Below are 26,235 nucleotides of genomic sequence, written 5' to 3' on the forward strand. Positions count from 1 at the left end.
TGGGCAAAAGGAACGGCTTCCGTGACGACAATCCCTTTCCCCTAGAACTCATATGCAGGACCGTATCAGAGAGAAGCTGGTTGCTTTAGAGTACGGAACCCTTGGCACAGTAATGAAAACCTTCTCCTTTGGAAAGAAGACACGGGCTTGGGTCGTGTCGAACCTTATAACTAGTATACCCAGCAAAGGCGAGGGAGAACTTCTCTCTGTTTATAATCTAGCTGAGATGGACCAGGATATCTAGAGTAAACTGAAGACTCTGGTTGCAGTCTCGGCGGGACGGCTCCTTGAACAGAAGATCGTTCAAGTAGGGAATTATGAAAAAAAACCTTGGAGAGAAGGATATCCCTGACCGCTGCCATGACGTGAATAGTCTGGGAGCAGAGGCTAGGTCGAAAGGAAGGGCCGAGACTTGATAAAGACCCTCCTGGATCTCAGATCATAGCTGAAAAGACAGAACCGAACATCTCAGGTAAACCACTCGAGGTCCAAAAAGGGAGGGAGCAGTCCGTCTAACGGAATAGAGTAGAACCCTGAAAATCGTACGTTCCTGGGAACGGGTACGATCACTCCTGTGCATAGTAAGTATAGGACAGCCTAAAGAACTCCTGGAGCCTGCGATGTATGTCTTGGCGGGCGAAAACAGAAGGAAACTTCTTCCTGGAGAAGAAGAAAGGTCGATTTTGTAGCCGAAAGTCGCTATCTCTCTCGAGATTAAAGCAACCTTTCCTATTAAAAGGACATTTAGACATGGACTGGGAAAACAAGGTGCTTTTCCCATCGGTGGCATCCGAAATTATTTGATCCAGCCTGGATCCAAAAGGACTAGAACTTTGGAAGGCAAAGCCAGTGAGGCCAGAGAATGCGGCATATAGCAACGATGTTGCTGGCAGCCGAGGCGGCTATCTCTCTCAAGAATGAAGCAAACTTTTCCTATTAAAAGTACATTTAAACTTGGACCGGGAAAGCAAGGTGCTTTTCCCGCCGGTGGCATCCGAAAATATTTGACCCAGTACGGATCCAAAGGTCTACAGCCTTGGAAAGCAAAGCCAGTGAGTGCAGCGTATAGCAATGATGTTGCTGGTAGCCGTGGCGGATGAACCAGCAGTATCAAAAAGGAGCGATCACAAGAGATATGCCGGCATGGCGATCTGATCTGCCAGATCTGGCTGACTTAGCCCAGGATTCAATCTGTCCGTCTGAAGAATCTGTAAGCGATGCACTGATCAGTAAAGATAAGGCTGTCTCGTCGGAGAAGAGAAGCCAGCGGATCCACATTAGAGATTCTGCCCATTTATTGTGTAGCGTCTTCCTACCCAGGAAGCGCTTTTCAGGGTGTTCCCAGTGTTTAGACATAATCATGACAACTTCTCTGTGATTAGGGAAAACTCAAGGAAGGACATTTTACCCATTTGAAAGCAACGGAGTGCTCCTGAGCAGGTGCCTCGTCCTCCCTTAGGTTCAGAATTTTGGTAATCTGCCAAGATGAGGCTATTGAGCATATCTTGCATCTTCCAGGTCTGACCGGAACTGAACTCAGACTGAGACTGGGAATCCATATCTGACCCGAAATCCGCCTCCGAGGAGGGGCATGGGATGAGGAGTGTTGTGGATTCTGTTTGTGGGCTCCCTCTGGTGGTTACTGCTGGTACTGGGTGACTTTGGTGGGTTGCGGCCTTTGGTTTCCACCTGTCCATCAGAGGCTGGGTGTTTCCTATTTTACCTGGCCTTTCTGTCATTCCCTTGCCGGCTATCAATGTATTCAGATGTGCTCTGTTTGGTTCCTGCCTACCTGCTCCCAGATCTTTCAGGATAAGCTAAGTGCTGATTTTCAGTTGTTTGGTTTTTTTTTGTCCAGCTTGCTTATTATGTCTCTATGCTAGCTGGTAGCTCTAGTGGACTGAGGTTCTCCCCATGTGCCATGAGTTGGCACATGGGTTCTTGTAATCTCAGGATGGTTTTTTTGATTAGGGTTTTTTGCTGACCGCTCAGACCCCTTTTGTATCGTTCTGCTTTTTAGTTTACAGCGGGCCTCTATTTGCTAAAACTATATATATCATCTCTATGTGTGTGCCTTCCTCTCATTTCACCGTCAATACATGTGAGGGGGCAACTATATCTTTTGGGGTTCATTCCTCTGGAGGCAAGTGAGGTCTTTATTTTCTCTGCAGTACTAGTTAGCTCTTAGGCTGGTGCGTGGCGTCTAGAACCAACGTAGGCACGCTCCCTGGCTATCTCTAGTTGCGTTTGTCAGGCGTAGGGCAGCGGTCAGCCCAGGTTCCATCACCCTAGAGCTCGTCCGTTATCTATTTGTACTTTGCTTGTCCTGTGCTATCCCTAGCCATTGGGGATTCATGACAGAGGAGTGCCTCCAGGAGAAGGTAGAGTGGCCAGCAGGTTCCTTTACTTTATACCCGATTTGTCCTTGTGAAGGTCAGGGTCAGGTGCGTGCGAATCACCGTGAGAGGTCTTCGGAGCACTGGTGGCAGAAGACGAATGTAGATGTCGCTCCAGGACCAGGACCAGGGACTGTGGGACTTTAGTCAGATCTGAGACCGACTGCGACATGGCAACAGCCCACTCCGGAGGGAGGGGAGTGCTCTCGTCCCGGGCGTTGGAGGGTTTCTCTGAATGCCACTACTGTTTTACAGATCGCACAGGAGTCGCGGATTATAGGGACAGGAATGGGCCTCCCTGAGATTGGGCATAAGTGATAGACTAGGGCTAAGGCTAGAGAGAGCTAAGCCCTTATGAAGAGAGAAATTAACCAGCCTGGGCTGGTCCTACCTGATAACAGAGACGGCGCTGTCCTGCTCAGGCTGCAGTGTCCTCCAGATCCAGTGTGGATGCCTGTTGTGCCCTTTGGAAGATGATGGTGACTGCACGAATCTTCATACGGTTTCGAATCTTCCCACACCTTGCAGACAGGGACACACTATGCCCCCCCTGCTACCAGCCGGGGCAGCGAAAGTGAAAGTTAGATGTCGGGAAGGAAGACAACCGGAGGCGTGCAGGGACACCTGGTAATGTTAGAATACTGCTGGGGGAGCGGGAAGAGTCTATAAGGGAACAAACCCCCTGGGGCGCTGCAGTTAAGAGACGATGATCCATTACCTTCCTTGAAATCTGGCTCCACATGATATGAGGATCGTCCAGGGGCCCATGATAGGGAGGGTCGCTGGATCAGGAATCCTTCATCCAGAAGACGGCATCAACCCCTATAGCGCAGGGGGAAGGTCACTGCCGGTGACCACCGTCTTCCTCTCAGTCCTCTTCGAGGAGAGGGGCGAGGGGGACATTTTTAGCTAGGACCGCCACCAGTTAGGCCCTGGAGCACCTGTAAGGGTGACAGGGGGTAATGTCCTGCCGGCAGTCTGAGAGTTGCAATGTGTGCGACACCACACTGCTCGCTCAGCCGCCTCTCCTGGGAAGGCAGAGTGAGAATAACACCCTGTTTCCCTGAAATGCTGTATCTGAAAGACAAAAAGAGAATGTTACTAAAAACAATAAAACCTGTAAGGGAACAAAGGTTAGCAGCGGATCTGACGATCCAGGTCCGCCTCCTACAGACACTAAGCACAAACTGAGGTACTTCGTGCCTGTCGGTGGGTGTATACTACTACGGAGGAGCTAGTTTCCTTTTTTGCATAGTGTCAGCCTCCTAGCGACAGCAGCATACACCCATGGTTACCTGTGTCCCCAAATGAAGTGATAAAGAAAAAACACCAATCAAATTTTTTTCATTTTTATGTTTAGGTATTCCTTGTGGGATAAAAATTTTGATACTTCATTAGATCTGGCGATTAGGCACGCCACAATACCAAATATGTAATTTTTACCTTTTACGTTTCATGTTTGTCAGAAAACTGGGTGATTTAAACATATTATTGTGGCTTTTGTTTTTTTTTAATATTTGTAAAAATAAGTTTTAGTCTATTTTACATATTTAATTAGTTCTGTAGTGATTTTTATTCTGCAATTGCTAGAGCGTCTATTCAATACATTACAGCAGTGTAGTGTGAAACTGATGACCTCCTATGAAGCCCAGCTAATGTCTGGGCTTCATAGGAGTTCTCACATGGCAGAAACAATTCAAATTAATTCTAGTTTGTCATGAAGAGTAATCAGATGAATTGTAAAATTTGAAAGTCATTCCTAGCCATGAAAATTAACTAAAAACACAAAAAAACATTTCCACTAAATCAGCTACTTACATCATTATAGTAGTCTTCTGGTTAGCACAGGAGAAAAAAATGAAAGAGGACACGGCAACTGATATCACTCTGTCATGTTGATTAATTATGAGATCAGTCTGGTTGCTTTAAAAAGGGGCCATTGCTCAAAATCGTTGTATTCTCCTGTTAACCATTGTTTTCTCCAAGGAAATATGTGCAATTATTGCTGATTTGCATCAAACAAGCTTCACAGGCAAGGACATTGCCACTTATAAGATTGGCCCTATATCAGCGACTTATCATACCATCAAGAACTTCTAAGAGAAAGGTTCAATAGTCATGAAGAAAGTTTCAAGGCTTCCAAGAAAGTTCAGCAAGCGCCTGAACCCAGCAACTACCTGGACCATTTCATTACGAGAAGTCTACTATGGGACCAACATCAGTGCAGAGCTTGCTCAGGAATGAAGGCAGGCAGGTGTCAGTGCATCTGCATGCATAATGAGTCAAAGGCTTTTGGAGGTTGGCCTGGTGTCAAGAAGGGCAGCAAAGACGTCACTTCTCTTCCAAGAAAACATTAACGACAGACTGACATTCTGCAGTAAGTAAAGGGATTGTATGGTAGAGGACTGGGGTAAAGTTATTTTCCCTGTTGAAGCCCCTTCAGACTATACTGGGGTATTTGGAAGAATGATTATCCAGAGAAGAAAAGGTGAGAGCTACCATGAGCCTTGTGTCATGTCAACAACAAAGCATCCAGAAACCATTCATCCAAGGAAGCCATCTCGCTCAAAAGGTTTATGTAGAAACGAAAAAAATAAATTACAGCACCCATCTTCAAAAGTTAAGAACTTATATCTTTTATTTCATTAAATTAAAAACCAGTGCAAAAATATGCTAAAAATATCAGAGTTGAAAAAAAGCTATATTGATCTCACATTGTTTGAACCACTGGTATTAAATGGTTCTTAGTCATTGTTAAAGATATTTTACAATGAATATATGTAGATGAATTAAAAAAAAACACACAGGTAACTGCACCCACGTAGATCATGATTAATTAATGGGAAAGTGACACGCACCCACTTAACTATAAGAGGGTAACCAGTTTGAAAAATATTACGTTACGACTAGAAAAAAAATGTTTGAACTGCATTACTGCTAAAGTCTATAATGATGTACATAATTCATATATTCAGTTTTTACTTAGATACATCGGAAGGCTCAGAGATCGGTTATATCTCTTTGTTGGTAATATTCTACAGTCACAGATCATTTACAATTATTTTATAATCTTATATATAAAAGCCTCCTAGTGGCAGCAGCATACACCCACGGGCTGTGTCCCCCAATGAGGCGAAGGAGAAAAATTGTTTTTGCTTTTGATTTCGCATCTCCGTTGCGGAGATATCAGTGTAAGTCCAAGTTGGTGTTTCAGACAGTTCTCACTAGGGGCGTGTACTTGTTCTCCCTGTATGATGCTTGCCAATCATAAATAGGCAGCAACACTGGAAGGTAAGAACACGCCCCACAACAGCATAGAGCAAATTTCTCAGTGTGCGAGATGTAATGATTCAGCCCTGATCAATGGGTCTAATCTCCTGTATGATTAGAAAGAACAGATGACCTAACAACTTTCATATAAGGTCCCTGTGGGGGAGGGTTTAACTGTGTCACATTACAAACCCTTCTATCAGCTCTCCTCTCCTAGTACTGTCAGCTCTGCTGTACTGCTCCTACCCCACACTGACTATCAGGGAATGAGAGCTCAAAGTGTCAGTATCACACTTGTGTCTGCTGTGCTAAACTTGTAATCACTCTGCAGTGATAACAGAGCAGGGTGTCATTACATCTCACCCAAAAATAATTCAAAACAGGCAGGTGAGACATGTGTGAGTTGTAATGCATCCCTGATTTCACTGCAGACAAGTTGCTTGAGCACAGCAGACATAACTGTAATTATTATTGACACACTCAGTAATTAGTAGAGCTGATAGAAGGGTTTGCAATGTGACACAGCTAAAGTCAGCTGCACTGCCCCTCCCCCACACTGACTCCTGCAGGAGGTTACATCAGGGTATCAGGGCAGTATCATTAAATCTCACACACTGAGAAACCTAAACTATATTGGGGGGGTGTTCTTCTTCCCTTTGAGTATTGGTCTGTGCTTATGATTGGTCAGCATCATACAAGGAGAAAAAGTACACGCCACCATTAAAATCTGTGTGATTACACCAACTTGGATTTAATAAAAAAGTTAACTCAATAGGTGCCAAATACTTTGATTGCTAATATCGCTGCAACAGAATGGCAACATTTTGTTTAAAGTGTTTAATCTTCTCTGCAGCCACTATTATATCCGGTGTCCAGTTCAGCATGAAAAATTTGGTGAAAGATCTTCTTTAAAGGGCTTTATTGCATATCACACAAATATCGGATATACATTTACCTTTCATACTTTCTTGTAGAAGTCCTTTCTTGAAGTAAGCAAGAGCCAATCCAGTGAGGTCATCAAGCTCTGTCAGAGGTGTAGAACTGTAGGCTTTGATGGCTTCATCATACTGACCTACAGCACTGAAGAACAGAAGAGTCACTTTCATCTCATCATTCAAGTTTGCTTCAAATACTAATGTCAAAATTAAAAACACTTTTTACTCCATGGTTTCACCTCATCTGTTGACTGAGGATTATTAATACTGCTTAACTTTTCTTTTGTACCAAACTTCTTATATAGAAAGTATCCGATTTATTATTATACATTTATTCAATTATTTCCTCTACTTAGTGTGGCTCTGTATATGCCTAATTTAAGTAAAAAATTAAAAAGAGGGAACTCTGAGAAATCATGAGGCTAAGAATAGGTATGACATATATACCGGAAGATTTTCCAATCTATATGGCAAAAGTACCGTAAGCCACAAAATGTAACATATAACTTCTGATAATATTTTCTGCGCTTAAAAACATAAAAATAAAATAAAGGACACAGATTGCATAGAAAGTTGAGTTCACATTCTCATCTTGAAATCAAATCTCTTGAGAAACTTCTATAAGGCCATTCTGGTAGGAAGAAGTTGTCATCTACTCACAGGATAAATAATGAGGTCAAGAGGTCCAACTGCTAGGAACCCCACTGATCGTCATAGTATGTGTATCTGATAAGTTATCACCTTTCCATAGGTCACCCACCGATCGTGGGAAAGGGGCACTTTAATCCCCATAAGTATGGATCATCAGGGTGCATGTCCGACACCACTCTATTTATTCTCTATGGCTCTGTCAGAGTGCTACGCTCTGGTATCTCTCGTAGTTGGGTAGCGAATAAATGGAGCGGTGGTCAAACAAGCACTATGCTGCTCCATTTCTATGGGGTTGAAAGTGCCTCATTCAGGCGATCGGTTGGGGTGCTAAAGATAGCTGATAAGTTATCATATACATACCATTACATGTCATATGCCAGTTGAAAACAGAAGAGATCAGATTCTCTACAAAATTTCTATAAGACTGTTGGTGGCCAGTATACGTCTGTCCTCTAAATCTGTAATACACCCTGTAGCCCTTATTTTACTAATCACCATACCACATTATTAGGATTTGGCTGAGCTGCTCTATTATTGTACTTTTGAGAGAAGGATCACAAAAACAATTTACCAAAGTGACCGTCCGTAATGTCGAAGTGCAGAATTATAATGGTCTTTGTCTTCTGTATCTCGAAGAATGGACATGGCTCTATGAAGATAAAATGGAGAAATATGAACCTATCACACTTAAACCTCTTGAAAGTACAGAAGCAATTGCATCCCACGCAGATAACACTAGAAATATATAGTAGTAATTTTCTAAGGCTCTGTTCACATGATCTCTGTAGTTGCCATTTTTGCCTTACTGACCCCACTGACTTATAATGGGTCCATGAGGTTCTGACTAGAGATGAGTGAATATACTCGTTACTCGAGATTTCTCGAGCATGCTCGGGGGTCCTCCGAGTATTTTTTAGTGCTCGGAAATTTAGTTTTTCTTGCCGCAGCTGAATGATTTACATCTGTTAGCCAGCATAAGTACATGTGGGGGTTGCCTGGTTGCTAGGGAATCCCCACATGTACTTATGCTGGCTAACAGATGTAAATCATTCAGCTGCGGCAAGAAAAACTAAATCTCCGAGCACTAAAAAATACTCGGGAGGACCCCCGAGCGTGCTCGAGTAACGAGTATATTCGCTCATCACTAGTTCTGACAAAGCGTTCATCAATTTTTTACAAGAAAAATAGTCTTACCAAGTTATTTTGCCCATAAAAAAAGATATCAGATAGCTCCTAATGGAGAAGATAATCGTGCCAACTTGATTTTTCAAGACAGCTTATGAAAAAAATCACAGACAGCCAATATTTTTTACTGATGCATTGGAAAGCCATAATAAATAATTAACAGGACTGTCCACTACACAAACAACCCCTTCTCAATCCTCATGTTTCATGTTTATAAAATAATAACACTTAATACTCACCTCCGGTGCTGTTCTAATGGTCAGTGGTGTCAGTACTGGCTCTCCCAGGGATCGCGTAACAATGATATGTCACACGATCTCTGCAGCCAATCAGTGCTCGCCTACAGACGAATCACATACATTTCGAGGAAATAAAAGAGTAACAGCTCTCACTTCCCCTGAATGTATGTGACTTGGCTGATGTCGAGGAGCGTGAAGACAGTGCTGATTGGCCGCAGGGATCGCATGACATAAAAATGTTACGCGATCCCCGGGAGAACCAGTGCCGACACTGCTGAAACAGCACCAGAGCGGAGTATTAATGTTATTATTTTACAAAGGGGAAATATGAGGATTGAGAAGGGGTTGTGTGAGTAGTGGACAACCTCTTCAAAATTTTAAGTGGCATCCATCTGCAGCCCATAATTCTGACAATTTGTACAAGTTCCTCCAGCTTAAAAAAAAAAAAAAAAAATCACAGATGCATCAATTTTTTTCTACGGATAGAGGAAAAAAAAAAGGTGCTTTTATTTTTTAAAAACTGTCCAAGAATTGCTGGCATGTCAGCAATCCTGCTGTGATCCAAGCCGAACATAAAGTGCCACATACACTAAAGGAAATATAATTGGGCCTCATGTTCATCTTCACACATTTTCTTACTTGTTGTTTATTCGTATAAAATAGGCAGAACTGTTCAGACTTTCAAACATTCAAAACCTACTAAATCATTTGGAGAGTCACAGATCTTAAGTGAAGGTGGTCTCAACTACCAGTGGACCTCAACGCCAAGACCATCAGATCTTGACAGCAGACCACCAACTAGAACCAGTTTTAATGTAGAAATGCGAAAGTGAAAAGGTTCAGCAGTGAATAATAAGTATGAGTCTCATTACCTCCTATACAGCCAATACATAAACTAGAGTTTATATTACCAGGAGCAGCAAAGTCCTACATGAAGAAATCATGGCTGGAGCCATAACTGTTATGGGCACCACGGAAAAAAGGACATGCAGGCTGCCCTGCTCTCATACATGATCACAGCATGCCTCGAACATCAACTATAAGCTCCACAAAAAACAATTCCTATTCTAAAAACCTTTGGCCACTGCAATAGATTCGTTTTTAGCTGTGTATCAGTTGAAGGGGCAGTTTATTAATGTGTTTCTAAAAAACGCAACTTATGCACTACACAAAAAGGTACTGTAATTGCCAACATTACCTCTCGTAAGCCTCCTTTGCTTGTCTCTTTAATTTTAGATGTTCATTTAAATATCCCAGCATCCCAAATGCGGTTGAATCACTTTGTATTCGTTCTAAGGACAGAACACAATGTATTACGTAAGGAAACGCTTCTGTTACAAATGTCGACTTTTTTTTTTATTCAAATCATTTCTACATATTTTACCTCCTGTAATGTTACCAGACAATACCCCTGAAATACAGTAACATGAACCGGAGTGAGATTTCAGGGATACGTTACCTGTGTATTTGCTCAGTGCTAGATGAGCCGTAGTGATGGCATTCATCTGGACAATGTTATAGCGGTACAGCTCTGTGTTCCTATTGCTTTTATCCAGGAGGGTCATACAGACCCAGTGAGCATATCCCTTTGCTCCCTCGGTCTAAAAAGAGCCAAATAAAACAATAAATAATGGTTTTCAGAATCAGTATACCTTTTCATAAGTCCCGGGACACAGCTAGCTAGACTTGGAGATACCCAAACTTTTGTATCCAATATGTTATAACCATAATGCATTAAACGAAATATACAACCACACTGAACAACTAGTCATCCTGCAGTGGCCATCATGAGGCTAGCAGGTTTTACTCCACTGCTCTGACCTTGGTAAAGGAAATTGGGAATGTATACTCACTTTTGTCTGTAACTGGTGATGACATATCGGACATCACAGCAGAACCCATAGTCTTGGTTCTTATATAATAGAACTGATCTACAGAAGGTCTGAGAAGAATTTGCAGTTCTGGTTCACACAGGGCACCTGGTATCGCTGAGCGCCATATATTTATGGTGATCGGTAATACCGAGGTGGTAATAAACCTCTCTGGCTTCTCTGTGAAGAGCCCCATTGAACCATAGTTAAAGGGGTGGTCCCGGGTTATCACAAAAGTCTGCAGTCACTCTGTGAATCCGCGCAGCGTGCACAGTAAAGATTCTACGGTGCGGACGGTCAGACAGAGTGGTCATGTGATTTCAAGTATGTGATATGCATACTACTGGCCACATTCCGACTAGACATGTGCAGCCTCGCTCAATTCACTTGTACTGAGTGAGGCTGTGCACGTCTAATGGGAATGTGGGCAGAAGTATGCATATAGCATGCTTGCAGTCACATGACCAGTCTTGCTGAAAGCCCCGGAGAATCTTCACATCGCGTGCATTGTGGATTCACAAGTCTGTGGTCACATTTTGTGATAATGATAATTTATATGTAACAAACTCCATAATTGTTGCTTTTAAAATTTTAGTTCTGTTATCTTTATTTTGCTTTTTTTATATATAATTTTACTGAATTCCGTATGCAAAGGACTAAGGATGAACTTTCACACATCATGTGCCCTTTTGGCGCTCTTATTCAAATGCCAACGAATCCTATAAAGCTGTATGTCAATGTATCTTCACTGTGGTTGTATCCTGAGGAAGAAGTTGGATGACGTAGAAAAGCATAGATAATAAACCACATTTCTTCTATCCTATGGATCCTGGATCCTTTCCGTGGAATTCCACAAGCAGTGCAGATAAAACACTTACGGTAATTTTTCCACAGCAGTACCTTCCTGGTTTTGCGACCCATGGTGTTGCAGTAGCTGGATTATTTATGCCTTGAAATTGTTGTGGATACACAGCCCTATCAGGTGAGCGAGCTCCCCGCACCAATACAGTTATTGCTATTGGTTAAAACCCTACTGCGCTCTTCTTGCTCTCCAGCTCTTGTGGTACCTGTATTCTCTATGAGAGAGCTTTTGCCAGACATGTCTGGTGGCCTACCTCCTGGAGACACTACGACTGACAGTCCGAAATTGGACATGCGTGTCGCTATTTACCCCTGACAATAAACATCTGGGAATCCCATACACATTAGATTGTTGGTTGAAAATATCAATAAGGGAGGTGTCAGCTGACAGTAATCCAATGAGTAAGGGGGCTTTATCCTTAAAAGGGAGTGTGGGGATGAGAACCTTACATAATACACCTTACATTGGATACATGGGATCGCAGATAATTTACTGATTGCTGATGCTCTGACACCAAGGACCCACCGGTAATCCTGAGATCAGGCCTCTAGACCATGATGGAGGAAACTTCCATTCATCATCTATGGGATTACTGGAAAAAGATGAGTGCGGCATAGTCCCCTATAGATTAGGGATAACTTAATATTTTGGGAATAAGACTTTAAAATCTTGGAGGGAGAAACCATTGAACTTACATTCATACTAAGCTCTGTTGTATGCCTGAAAAGATCCATCGTTTCATAGCTTCCAACAGTTTCTGCAATCAGTGCCTAAGGGGAAGACCGATAATTGTACAGTCAGAGAATGTGAATCGCACACGCAAACTCATGTTCAATAAATTCATGGACATTTCGGGTTATTTTGGGACTTTTATCTGCATGAAATTACGATACAGTGACTAAAATAAGAAGGAAACTTCCAGATTGTAATTTTACCACCACAAGCTGTGCAGACACCAAGCCATGAAGGAATGGTGACTGCAGCTTGATACTCTTCAGTTTGTAAGTAAGCAACACCAAAAACCTGAGCAAGACTATAAGCTGGTATATGTGCAGAGTGAAAGAACACATTCACACTGCGGCCATATTACAGACAAAACCCGAGGAAGAGACAAAAACAAACAAAATGAACATAGACCCTACAACAAGTAAATGAGTAAATTGTTCAGAGTACTTAGTTAACACTAATTTACTCAAAAAAGCATTAAAGCCATCCCACCATATTTACCGATTGTATTAATTTTTTTTATATATATTATATCTATTTTGATAGATCAGACTTTTACGAACACAGCGATACCAAATATGTATATTTTGTATTTTTATTTCATTTTTATTTGTCATATTTTTTTTTTATTTTTGTATTTTTTTCACACGTTTTTCACTGTATTTAATAGTCACCTTAGTAGATTGAAGCTGCAATCATCTGACCTCTTGGCTATACATAGCGGAGCATCAGCAAAAATCATCATGACAAGCAGCAGATTCCTTGACATCATAGTAATCTATCGGCGCCCCATGATCATGCCACGATGCGCCAATGGGAGCATGGAAAGATGCGACCCTTTGCCAGTGCATGTTAAACAACGATGACAGAGATTGACAGTGGCATTTAGGAGGTTAACAGTCATTACAGAACTTCGCTCCAGCCACAGCTATCATTTGTCAGAAAAGATGTGGGCTCGACGAGCGAGCCTGCATCAAAGGCAGGGATATGACATATGATGTAACAGTACGTCATATATCGTGAAGGGGTTAATCACATCTCCCTTTTTTTGTATTGTGGAATTCATTAACATATTTTGTGCCCAATTCTTCAAAATGGCGCACATGAGTTCATGAATTTTGCGTAAAATCCCAAACACTTTTTATTTTGGTCTTTAACCTTGCTTGCAACTTTCTAATGCAAAAAGTCACATATTCCATTAAAATGAAACAAAAACTTCAGCCGTACATAAAAATTACTTTAGCAGTGTCTGGATCTACATTTGCGCCAAAATTTGGCAACTTTATAAAGAGTCTCAATTGATGAATCAGCCAAAAATATCTAAAAACCCCCAATCTCTGCCCAGATTGACGAGTATTAAAAAAGCAGACTAACACATTGAATAAGACTTTTAAAATGGCATCAATTAAAAAAAGAATAAGGTGCAAATGAAACAAGGGCAAAAAACACCAGAAACTAGCCAAAATCACAAATGGGCCCCCAGTGCCAATCAGCTCAGGGGCACGTCATTTAATACCGTCTACCATATTCATGCTGCATCAGCCAATGCACTGCACTATATAGGGTGATTTTACACAGAATGGGGTACATTATTAACCCCTTAAGGACACAGACAATTTTTGTTTTTGAATTGTAATTATTTCCTCTCGGTTTTCAAATTGCCGTAACATTTTTATTCCTTTGCCGAAATAGACAGATGAAGGCTTGTTTATCGTGGGACAAGTTGTTGTTTTCAATGACAACATTAATTTTACCTCCAAAATCAAAATTTTTTGCTATTTTCCTTTACTTTAGAAGTGCAGTTAAATGGTAAGCTAAACCCTGCAATATCGCCAGTGTTTTGGGGGTTTTATTTTTAAGATGTCAACTGAGCAGTAAAAATGACCTGATATGACTCTCCAGGTCAGTCCAATTACACAGATACCAAACATGTACAGTTATTTTACTATTTCATGACTTTAAAAAAAATGAACTGTGCAAAAAAAATGGTTTGTGTTGCAATTTTCTGAGACGCAGAACTTTTTTATTTTCCCATCAACGTAGCTGTGTGAGGAATTTTTTTTTAATTTAATTTATACCATTTGGGGTTTTCTACTATATTTTGATCGAATTGTATTGCATTTTTGTGGGAGGTACAGAAACTAAAAAAAATGCAATTTTAGAGTTTCACATTTAGTGAACGGATCAAAACTAGTTTACATTTTGATAAATCAGACTTGTACATGCACAGCGATACCAAATATGTTTGTTTTTGTCCCTTACATTTCATTATTTTTACCTGTGAAAAAGAGAAAGACATCGCAGGAGAAATAACATGACAGGCACAGGGACTTTCAGCTGGAACCCGGCTCTTATTATCGGCATGGGTCGGCGGTAGTGCTGGCCACTGGTGTACACAGCAGATGCCAGCTATGTAATACAGCCTGTGTATGCTCTGTGTGAAGCAGGCTCAGCTGCTGAGCCCGTTTCAAACACCCTAACACAATTACTACAGTAATGTAAGCCAGTCCTTGAATGAAGTTCATTTCTGGTGGTGGTGCAAGTCAGTTAAAAATGTGCAAAATTCATTAAGAGGCACACACACCCCTTAATGAATTTGGTGAATCTAATTCCTGCGCTGTGTTCATCAAGACTGGCAGACAAAACACCAGTCTTGATGAATGAGTCTTAAAATTAGCCAAATGTATAAGAGTAGTTCACGCCATTTAGCAAACTTGTCGCCTAAATTTAAGACTGTAGTTAGTCTAAGTTTCTACCACCTATTAGTTGGCTTAGTTTGCACCAGACATTTTGGGGCATGGTGTCTTGTTAGGCCATGCCCCTTTCCAGTAAACCACACTCGTTGTCGAACAAAGTGCAAAAGGCGTCTAAAACACATCATAAATATAGTGCAAGACACAAAAGACAGTTTTTGGATCAAGTTGGGATATTTAGCAACCTAAATATGTCCAAGTGTATTTAGTAAAAACGCCCTTGATGCAATTTTCTTTTAGTATAAGATAGTAGTAGATCGAGCAGAAAGGAGACGTAAAATCAATCTTTTATATTTCTCATTGCTTTTAAAACCACTTTTGGCTTTGGCTAAAAACTGCTGCCTATCTTCATACACCGCTGTGTGAGGAGCCTCCTTCACCTGGTGATTTGATCTGAAGTCAGGAGATATCACGTTAATCTGAGCTCACCTGACCAATCCAGCATCTCACGTAAGACGGGTCCAGGGACTGGGCTACTTTGAAAGCTTGATGGCTCAGCTGTGAAATAGAAGGACATACTGCATGTTTTACAGAAACCTAAAGAAAAGTGAACTGAAGACAACATTGCACCAGTGTGAACATATCACTAGGTGGCAGGCAGTGCCCAAAATACCCAGGTAAACTGGAAACTGCAGCACCATTCTGCTGATTTCGAGACAGCACAAGATCTCCATGTCGCTTGGTTTTATAGCATTTGTGACAGCTTCTTTTAGCTATTAAAGAGGTTGTCTGGGTTGTCCATAGGGTTGTAACTGTTGAAAATTAACTCAGGCCATAGTCCTCTTGCCGCACTACAGTGCCAGGTCTGCTCTAGTCTTTGCCGAGGGGATGCATCAGGGATGTTGCAACGATACTATACAAGACCGCTGCAGCCAATCATAGGTCTCAGTGGCTCTTATGATGATACAGGGCATGAGCTGCTGGGCTGTGTCTTCAGTGTTCACGTATATTATAGCCATGACGCTCCTATTACAGTCTGTCAATATAGACTGCAGCAGCGGCAGACAGGCGGCTCTATAAAGTATTGCAGAGTTTTATATTTTCAAAAGATGCAACACTATGGATAAAAAAAATATTTATTTCGAACAACCCCTGTAGCACCATCATCAGTATAGATGAGAGGTAACTTCTTAACTTCAAAGCCACATTGACAAAACCCACGTAAGGAGCAGTCAGATGGCAGTGTAAATCAGAGCAAAATCAAAACGCAGTGCGCGGACTATCCGGCAGCTCTCCAGACCTGAGCATTGACAGCTTCATGTATTCCTATGCAGATGTCACACTCGGGTGAGGTCTGAGTGTATGGACCTATATTGTGCCATTACAAGTCAGCATTCCCCTTTCACATAGTAATAGCATGAGGAAAAGAGAACTGCATACAAATTACACTAAATAAAAGTTAGTGCTGTGGGTTAGCGAAAGGTTTTTAAGGTTTTTCTGATAGATAATTACTAGACAAATAACATCACAAGAATGTTTTTTTTACACAACTCAGTATAATTCTTCCGCTTTCTGTAAAAGCTGAATCTACATTAAAGGGAACTTGTAACCCCCCAGGGCCAACTTCTTCTGATGAGCTGACCTGCCAGTGACCTGCGTGTGGGGAGCTCAGCTCATCAGACGCTGCCGAAGGAGGAAAGAGAAAGTGGAGGAGGGAGATGGGGGCAGGCACCGGGCATGTAAAGGTACCTTCACACGAAACGACACTGCAGCGATAGCGACAACGATGCCGATCGCTGCAGCGTCGCTGTTTGATCGCTGGAGAGCTGTCACACAGACCGCTCTCCAGCGACCAACGATGCCGAGGTCCCCGGGTAACCAGGGTAAACATCGGGTTGCTAAGCGCAGCGCCGCGCTTAGTAACCCGATGTTTACCCTGGTTACCAGCGTAAAATGTAAAAAAAACAAACAGTACATACTTACATTCGCGTCCCCCGGGGTCCGCTTCCTGCACTGACTGACTGACTGACTGACTGAACGCCGGCAGTAGCAGGGCACAGCGGTAACGTCACCGCTGTGCTGTGCTTTCACTTTCACTTTGCGGCACTCAGTCAGTGTGGGAAGCAGACGGCGGGGGACGCGAATGTAAGTATGTACTGTTTGTTTTTTTTACATTTTACACTGGTAACCAGGGTAAACATCGGGTTACTAAGCGCGGCCCTGCGCTTAGTAACCCGATGTTTACCCTGGTTACCAGTGTAAAATATCGCTGGTATCGTTGCTTTTGCTGTCAAACACAACGATACACGGCGATCGGATGACCAAATAAAGTTCTGAACTTTATTCAGCAACCAGCGATATCACAGCAGGATCCTGATCGCTGCTGCGTGTCAAACTAAACGATATCGCTAGCCAGGACGCTGCAACGTCACGGATCGCTAGCGATATCGTTACAAAGTCGTTTCGTGTGAAGGTACCTTAACAGAAACACAGGAGGCGGCGCACAGACTCAAGAGGGGGATGATGGATGGCTGGGAGGCGCATGAAACAGGGGGGAGACACCATACGTCTGGGACTCAATACAGGTATGGGGCGCAATTTATAAAAGTCAATATTTCAGTGTTACTAGGGATCAGAAACATAAGAGCCACCTTCACAGAATGCAGCCTTTTACTTAAAAATGCCCTGGGGGGGGGGGGGGGGGGGGTTCACAAGTTTCCTTTAAAGATGACCTCTTTAATCTGAGTCCTTCCTCCAATTGGTATTGCTCCACTAATTGTGGAACAGTTTTTATTTTTCTTCCATGGCCCTCCCCTCCAAAGTTATGCCCCCTGGTAGTGACGATACAACTTTTTCCTTCAACCAGCAGGGTGTGTTGCACAGAACTTCTTTGTTAGAGATTTCGTTTTTTCCCTCTGACTCTGGCCAATCAAATCACGGCGTTGCTCATAGAAGAGTTCTGTGGTATACACCCAGTTGCTTGAAGGAAAAATTTGTATGATTACCACAGGCATAATTTTGTAACGGAGAGGCACAGACGAAAAAGAAAAACTGTTCCAGAATCAGTCGAACAGTAGCGATTAGAGGACGGACTCAGCTCAAATAAAAAAAAATCATTGTAAGGCCCTCTTTAAATTAAAATATACAGATAAAAGAGCAATGCAGTCCTGCAGGTTATCAGTATACATTAATTTCTGAAATGCCTATTAAACAGCAGGCCCTGTGTTGTTTTTGACCATAAATGTCTCATATGTAAGGGCCCTGACCATGTCCTCAGTAGTATATGAGCCTTATGGAAACATATAACCCCTGTTCTCCTGATAGATGGGGGTCCTAGAGGTGGGAAGCTCGATAATCAGACATTTATTAGATATCCTGTGTAAATGCTTTTATATTCCACAGCAACTGAATTATCTCAGTGCGTATGTGGGATAGTAATCTAAGCTTTGCAGGGGCATTTATTTCAGGCTGATAACTTTTTTCAGTCTAGATGCCTCCATTTAGCATATAAGATGGTAGAGATAATATATATACACCAGTCTTTAGTAGAACACTACTGTGGTTATGACTCCCTCCTTTTCTGACAAAGCCCTCCTCCCATCAGCCTAAAGCCTCACTGACACGTACGATTTTTGTGTACGAGTGCTACCCGTGTTTTTTACAGAGAGCATTCATACCCATGATAGTCTATGGGACCATTCACATGTCTCATTTTTTACTCAGACCGAGAAGTCCATGCACCACTGACATCTGAATGCAGTACAATATTCACGAACTCTCAGAATGGAGAAGGTGGAGCCATTGTTTTTTTTAATGTCTCCACTTACGAGAAAATCGGATGACACTCATACCACAATCTGATGAAACTCTGATCAGAATAATAGGTCCGATTTTCTCATTCGTGAAAAAATTGGCCATCTGAACGAGGCCTTAGGCTGGTTTCACAAAACCCAAGGGTCCCATCAAAGAAAGGTCACCTTGCCGTAGTTGATGAGCTCACATGAATTGGCCAATTTATGCGCTAAGTTCCTTCATTTTTATAAGTATATTCCATGTAGCAGTAATTCAATCCAAATTTCATGTATTCAATGTTTGCATACATTTAGCGTTTACAGAATGCTGCTTTATTCTTTTGTTTGCATATTAGGCTGCTTTTAATCAATGCCAGATCCTACCTACCTTTTAAATTGGTAGGATTTTAGCCCTGGATAGGCGTGTTTCATAAATATTAAGCTAGGGTCCCGTCAAAGAAAGGTTGACTTGTCATGGTTGGTGGGCTCTCATAAATCGGCCAATTTATGTGCAAAGTACCTTTATTTTTATAAGTATATCCTATACTGCAGTAATGCCAGCCATGTTTCATATATTCAATACTTGCATACATCTTAGCGCTGCTGTATTCTTTTGTTTGAATATGTATGTATAGTATAACTTACCTCAATGTTTTCATTCAGCAAATATAAAGCACCAAGATTAGTCCAAGCAATGGCATTCTGCAAAAGATTAAAACAAATACTTAAAGAGGAACTCCCAGAAAAATAAAAATATTTAATCACTAATCCCTTATCAATATGTATGTCTTCTCCCATTTCAAAGGACATTTCAATCCTCTTCTAGATTACGTGACTGCAATCAGCTCATGCAGCGCCTTCTGTATGGGCAGGGTTACACAAACCCCCTTATTTTCCTTTTTAGCTTTCACTTTCGTATTATTTATAACTATTTATATACGGTATTCATTTATTATTATATATTGGTAAACTTTGTTTTATTCTCTTGGACCTTCATTTACTGCAGATTTTCTTGGCACTTGGTACTTTACACACTTGTATTTAGTTTTCTGCAATTTTCAAAATATTTGTAAAGCATTTTTTTTGCCACAAGGATTACCGTGTTTGTACTGATTCAACTAATAAATTATATCAAGCGTTATTCAGAGTCCATGACCCACACTATATAGCAGGTCATGCACACCTTACCTCTTTATTTTTGTGTGTGTTGATACACTCGCTTTCTTTAGAAATTTTTAGCTCCTATTTTTCCCTACTACATGGGTGGTGCCTGCTTTTTATGTTTTTTTTTTTAAGGCAAGGAGTTGCTTTAGCATTGTAAGTCTATGAGATGTATATTGGGAAAGAAAAGAAAGCAACTAACTAGCATAAAGAAGAAACTGAGAGCAGACTATGCTGATTAGTCGTGTGACCGGAACATTGCAAAGAAGGGAAGTAGACACATACAAATACATGTCACATAACTTCATGTTAAAATTGAAAAGCAATGACTCACATTTTGCTGACACTGGATTGATTTGATGAAAGCGTGCTGAGCAAGAGCCTTGTTGATATCTGAAAATTCAAAGCAACCTAATTTAATACAATTGGTTAAAAAAAGAAAAAGTGGATCCCCAAACCTTAATATAACTGTCAAGTGTTCAATCAAATGCACTTCAGCTGTAGTTTAATGTGCTTTTCTATTTTTTTTATTCTGTATTTATAATTTTAACAAAAGAAACATATAACACTCATCACAACATGTCTTATAAGGAGCAAATGTTTGTAGTACAAATGAGGTAATGTGGTTATAGATAACCCATGTAACGAGAGAACCAAACGGAATGGAACGACCGAACAGGTGTCACTTGTAGTCCAACGTTGGCATAAGACCAGCATATGCGTACCAATTTACAGTTGAATTTCAAATTAGAAAAATTTTGACATCAAAATAGAAATAATAAGTTTGTTTACTGAAGCTGAAATAGGGGAGGGAGACTCTGTCACACTAGCATAGATGAGGAACATTTCTAAGGCTATCCAAAACACTGATCTAATTTTTTCCAATCCAGTTGGACCAAGGGGACCAGATCTTTAGGAAATGGTCGTGAGAGAGCGTTTCCCAGCTTGTCAAATCTTCCAGTCGAAAAATATCCCTAACCTTCTCAATCCAATTCTCCAGGGATGGTGGGGTTGTTTGCTTCCATTTCAAGGTAATCAGATGTTTTGCTGCTCCCAGCAGTAGAGGTGAGAGATCATGTTTCTTAGGGTACTGTCACACTATGCCATTTTGATCGCTACGACGGCACGATCCGTGACGTCGCAGCGATCGTATGATTATCGCTCCAGCGTCGTAGACTGTGGTCACACGTTGCAATCACGGCGCTGGAGCGATGCCGAAGTCCCCGGGTAACCAGGGTAAACATCGGGTTACTAAGCGCAGGGCTGCGCTTAGTAACCCGATGTTTACCCTGGTTACCAGCGTAAACGTGAAAAAAACCAAACAGTACATACTTACATTCCGGTGTCTGTCCTCCGGCGTTCTGCTTCTCTGCACTGTGTAAGCAGCAGAGCCAGAAAGCACAGCGGTGACGTCAGACGTCACCGCTGTGCTCGCTTTCTGGCTGGCCGGCGCTCACAGTGCAGAGAAGCTGAGACGCCGGAGGACAGGCACCGGAATGTAAGTATGTACTGTTTGTTTTTTTTACTTTTACGCTGGTAACCACGGTAAACATCGGGTTACTAAGCGCGGCCCTGCGCTTAGTTACCCGATGTTTACCCTGGTTACAAGCGAACACATCGCTGGATCGCTGTCACACACAACGATCCAGCGATGTCAGCGGGTGATCAAGCGACGAAAGAAAGTTCCATACGATCTGCTACGACGTACGATTCTCAGCAGGATCCCTGATCGCTGCTGCGTGTCAGACACTGCGATATCGTATGGATATCGCTGGAACGTCACGGATCGTACGGTCGTAGCGATCAAAGTGTGACTGTGTGACGGTACCCTTAGGTTTAAAATTTGGTGTGGGAAGAGACAAAAGGACTTCTGGGGCAGTGAGGTCTGATTTCAAAACTCCCATGGCTCTCATAGATTGATTGATTTGATGCTAGAAGAACTGAAGTTTCTGACAAGACCAAAAAATGTGGGTTAGTGTACCTCTAGAAGACTTATGCCATGTGCACACGTAGATTCGGGTCCCTGCGGGTTCTCCCGCAGCGGATTTGATAAATCTGCAGGGCAAAACCGCTGCGGTTATCCCTGCAGATTTATCGCGGTTTGTTTTGCGGTTTCTGCTGCGGGTTTACTCCTATACTATTGATGCTGCATATGCAGCAATATGCAGCATCAATAGTAATGCTAAAAAAAATAAAAATTGGCTATATACTCACCCTTTGACCTCCCGATCTCCTCGGCGCTGCACGCGGCGGTCCGGTTCCAAAGATGCTGTGCGAGAAGGACCTTCGTGACGTCACGGTCATGTGACCGCGACGTCACCGCAGGTCCTGCTCGCACAGCAACTGAGACCGGACGGCCGCGTGCAGCGCTGAGAGGTGAGTATATCATTATTTTTTATTTTAATTCTTTTTTTTTTACCACAAATATGATTCCCAGGGCCTGGAGGAGAGTCTCCTCTCCTCCACCCCGGGTACCATCTGCATATTATCCGCTTACTTCCCGCATCGTGGGCACAGCCCCATGCGGGAAGTTAGCGGATCAATGCATTCCTATGTGTGCAGAATCGCTGCGATTCTGCACAAAGAAGTGACATGCTGCGGGTTGTAAACCGCTGCGTTTCGGCGCGGTTTTTCCCGCAGCATGTGCACAGCGGTTTGCGGTTTCCATAGGGTTTACATGTAAATGTAAACGCAATGGAAACTGCAGCGGACCCGCAGCTGCAGAAACGCTGCGGGTCCGCGGTAAACCCCGCTATGTGTGAACATGGCCTTACATCTCCAGCACATTGGAGAATCAGCAAGGCCTAAATGAAAAATTGATTGAGTATTGATTTTAGAGTTTAGGAGGTTAACATAGACTTTTCATAGTAATCTCGGGACTTTAATATGCTTTTCTGATGTCTATGGGTAGGGTTACATATCTGCAGAACGCCAAGCACCTCTAGGTCGCAGAAGCCTCTCTTGGATTCATTTGGTCGACAAACACAGTATCTGATGCAAGACAGTCGCTATGATGTCAGAAGCTTGTAATTACTGAGATGGATGGATGGAAGGAAGGAATCTCACCATTGGAGCAAGAAATAACACCGAGTGCGTTCCAGTACTGGTGATTACTGCTGTCCATCATGATCGCCTTCTTAATGCACTGAATGCCAGGAGATAGAAAATATACGTAGTTAGACAAATGACTTGTATTGGAAGGGTTGGAAAACTCAACATTGTAGAAAGTCACAGAAGACGACTAAATGCTTAAATAGGGTTTCAGCAAACTTGTCACATAAAATTGGGAAGACGTCAATCATTCTAGCTCAAATGTCATTTATCCTAAAACAGCAGTTGTTTTATTGTAATGAAATAGTAAAAGACAGAACTTTTATGTTCAATATGTCACCAAGCTGTGTGTCGGCTGTTGTTAACCCATCGAAAGATGGCAAATATAAAAGCATAAACTGGCAAACAACTTTCATCACAATATGTGTGTGGTGTGACGCAGAATACATAGCTGCCCTAGTGGGAAAATCACGGTGCAGAAACCATTAACAGACCAAAAAAGCCAGCAAGGCAAAATAACAAAGCAGAAATGTCATACAGCCCTGGCATAAAATACTGATGAGGCGTATCTCACTAGTAGCTTTTGCGCTGTTACACTTATAAATCCCTTTTTCACAGTTAACCAGTTATAAATGACCAGTCACCTAATAAACATGTGGTTCAGGTGCACCCGACCGGTTGAAGGTATGCTATAAACCATGAGCATCACATAAATTTAATGTTATGTAAAAAGATTCTAAAAATGTCATGCCAAGTTACGTTCTGTATAATGGCGAGCATGTTGTACAAGAATGTCTACATATATAAACTGTATATATACGCTATATGGACAAAAATATTGGGTCCATTCTACCAACAGAAACTTTTATAACATCTTGTCCTACATACACAGGCATTAAAATGAAGGTGCCCCAATTGCAGCTGTAACAGCTTAGGCTCTTCTAGGAATGCTTACTACAAGATTTTGGAGATTGCATCTGTGGGAATTTGTGCCCATTCGTCCAGAAGAGCATTTGGGAGGTCAGACATTGATGTTCAGGAGAGGCCGGGCTCGCAGTCTCTGCTCCAGTTCATCTCAGAAGTGTTAGATGAGGCTGAGATCAGGGCTCTGCGTGGCTAGTCAGTTTCCTCCACACCAGACTATCCCAACCATGCCTTTATGGACCTTGCTTTGTGTACAGGACATAGTCATCCGGGAGCTAACCTTTTTTTGCATAGTGTCAACCTCCTAGTGGCAGCAGCATACACCCATGGTTTCCTGTGTCCCCCAATGATGAGAGAGAAAAGTAGTTCCCCAAACTGTTCCCACAACATTGGAAGCTTCAAGCTTGTCCAAAATGTGTTGGTATGCCGAACCAGTAAGATTTCCTTTCACTTGCATTGAGGGGCCTAAGCCAACCCCTAAAAATCAACTTCAAAGCATTATCCTGCCTCCACCAAACTTTCCAGTCGGCACAGTACAGTCAGGCAGGTAAGGTTTTCCTGACATTGCCTAAATGTAGACTTGTCCATAAGATGCCAGAGAAGCGTGATTCATCACTCCAGTGGTGCTTTGTACCACTCTACGTGGCATTTTGCCTGATGATATAAGGGTGGCTTGCAGTAGCTCAGCCATGTTAAGCCATGCCATGAAGCTCCACACAGGGGCACAGATTTTGCACTGATGAAAATATCAGAGTAGGTTAGCTATAGCCAGCTGTAGTGGGGATGAATTTCCAATGTCTCCCACATAGCCCAACAAACACACTTTGGGACTAAGAGAGATTTGAATTTTAAAGATCTAAAAATAGTTCCTAGCATTAAGGACACCATTAATCCTGATCAAATCCCCAACTTACTTTACTGAAATGCAGCCCCAAACTTGCAAGAAACTTCCACCATGCTTCACTGCTGCCCGTGGACAATGAGTATTGTACCGCTCTCCAGCCCATTGTGAGCAAACTAATTTTTATTTATAGCCAAATATATTATATTTCCACTCATCAGTCCAGTGTATTAGCTGCCATTTTTCTGCACCCATTTCCTATGTTTTTGTGCATAGTTTGGTCACTTGGCCTTGTTTCCATGTTGAAGATATGGTTTTTGTCCACAATTCCCAAATGTAGAAAAATTCTGACCAGAGTCTAGCTGGGTCCCACCGATTGCTGTCAGTTCTGAGTTGATGCCACTCCTGGACATCTTTCTATTTCAAAGGGAAATAAGCATAACGTGTAGGGATGAGAGAATAGCTTCGGATAACTCCTTATCCGAATAGCTATAGCACTTACCGAATAACCTGGATACCTGGAGCGCTCTCAATAATCAGCTGTTCAACACCGCAGCTGCATATGTCGCGGCTGTGTGGCAGTCACAACAGATGTATGGAGAGCCCAACAAACAGGCTCTCCATTAATGTGTTGCAACTGTCACACAGCGGCGACATATGCAGCTGCGTCTCGGAACAGCTGATTATCGGGAGCGCTCCAGGTATCCGGGTTCCCGATGCAGCTATTCAGTAAGTGCTATAGCTATTCGGATAAGGAGTTATCTGAAGCTATTACCTCATTCCTAATATCGTGTCTTTCATCGTATCGTTCATTGCATCTATAGTTCTCAACGTTGCCCATTTCTTGGTGCTTATTCAAAAGAGTTTGAACAGCACATCTTGAAATCCCAGTCTTCTTTGAAACCTTTGCCTTGGAGACACCTTGCTGATGCAGTATAACTACCTTGTGTCTTGTTGCTGTGCTCAGACTTGCCATGGTGTGTGGCATGTGACATAAAACGGTCATACAAAACCTCACTTTATAGAGGTTTGGCTGTTCCTCACACAATTTTAAGCCTCCTACACAGCTCTTTCTGTTAATGACTTTATTTCAACCTACATATGAAAATGATGATCACTTGTTTGGTATAGCTGGTTAGTCATACACCTGACAAAAATCCTACTAAATCCCTGGCTTTATGCAAGTGTATATCAAATAGCTGATGTTATTTTGAAAGCAATGGATAGTCACACAAAATATTGATTTGATTTTGATTTCTCTTTTGTTCACTGATAAAAATAAACTAATAACACTTTAGCACAGTAATACATGTGTTTGTGTTTTTTCCTAAATTGGTGCTACTTTTTCCAATTTTCCATATCACTACCCAGGACTGCTGCAGGACTGATGGACAATTCAAGCTGCACTTTATAATAATCGTGTAGTGTAAGTAACAATCAACATCGGCTCTGCATCCCTGATCTTGTGAGGGACAACCTCTTCAACATGAACTATCAGGCGGTTCGCTCCTATTCTGCCCAGCGCTGAGCTCTTCCGGCCTCTGCTGACATCACGTCGACAGAGTAGAGGCTTATCTTCTGCTCTGCTCTGTTGACAGGGTGTGACTGGCGATGTCACGCAGATTGACCGTCAGCTCCC

General features: G+C 42.2%; 1 protein-coding gene across 4 annotated transcripts in view; it reads right to left on the minus strand.

The window, feature by feature from the left end:
• Positions 1–26,235, minus strand: part of SKIC3 (SKI3 subunit of superkiller complex) — a 168,664-nt gene that overhangs the window by 70,589 nt on the left and 71,840 nt on the right. For all 4 annotated transcript variants that reach the window (XM_077289343.1, XM_077289333.1, XM_077289352.1 and 1 more), the window contains 9 exons: positions 22,847–22,925; positions 20,115–20,173; positions 19,265–19,321; positions 15,318–15,386; positions 12,105–12,179; positions 10,136–10,277; positions 9,875–9,968; positions 7,824–7,901; positions 6,622–6,746 (listed from right to left, as the gene is read on the minus strand). In XM_077289343.1, the coding sequence (XP_077145458.1) occupies positions 6,622–6,746; positions 7,824–7,901; positions 9,875–9,968; positions 10,136–10,277; positions 12,105–12,179; positions 15,318–15,386; positions 19,265–19,321; positions 20,115–20,173; positions 22,847–22,925 (778 nt within the window). The remainder of the gene's footprint in view (positions 1–6,621; positions 6,747–7,823; positions 7,902–9,874; positions 9,969–10,135; positions 10,278–12,104; positions 12,180–15,317; positions 15,387–19,264; positions 19,322–20,114; positions 20,174–22,846; positions 22,926–26,235) is intronic.

This window comes from Ranitomeya variabilis, chromosome 1 (genome assembly GCF_051348905.1).
Source record: "Ranitomeya variabilis isolate aRanVar5 chromosome 1, aRanVar5.hap1, whole genome shotgun sequence".
Taxonomy (NCBI): domain Eukaryota; kingdom Metazoa; phylum Chordata; class Amphibia; order Anura; family Dendrobatidae; genus Ranitomeya; species Ranitomeya variabilis.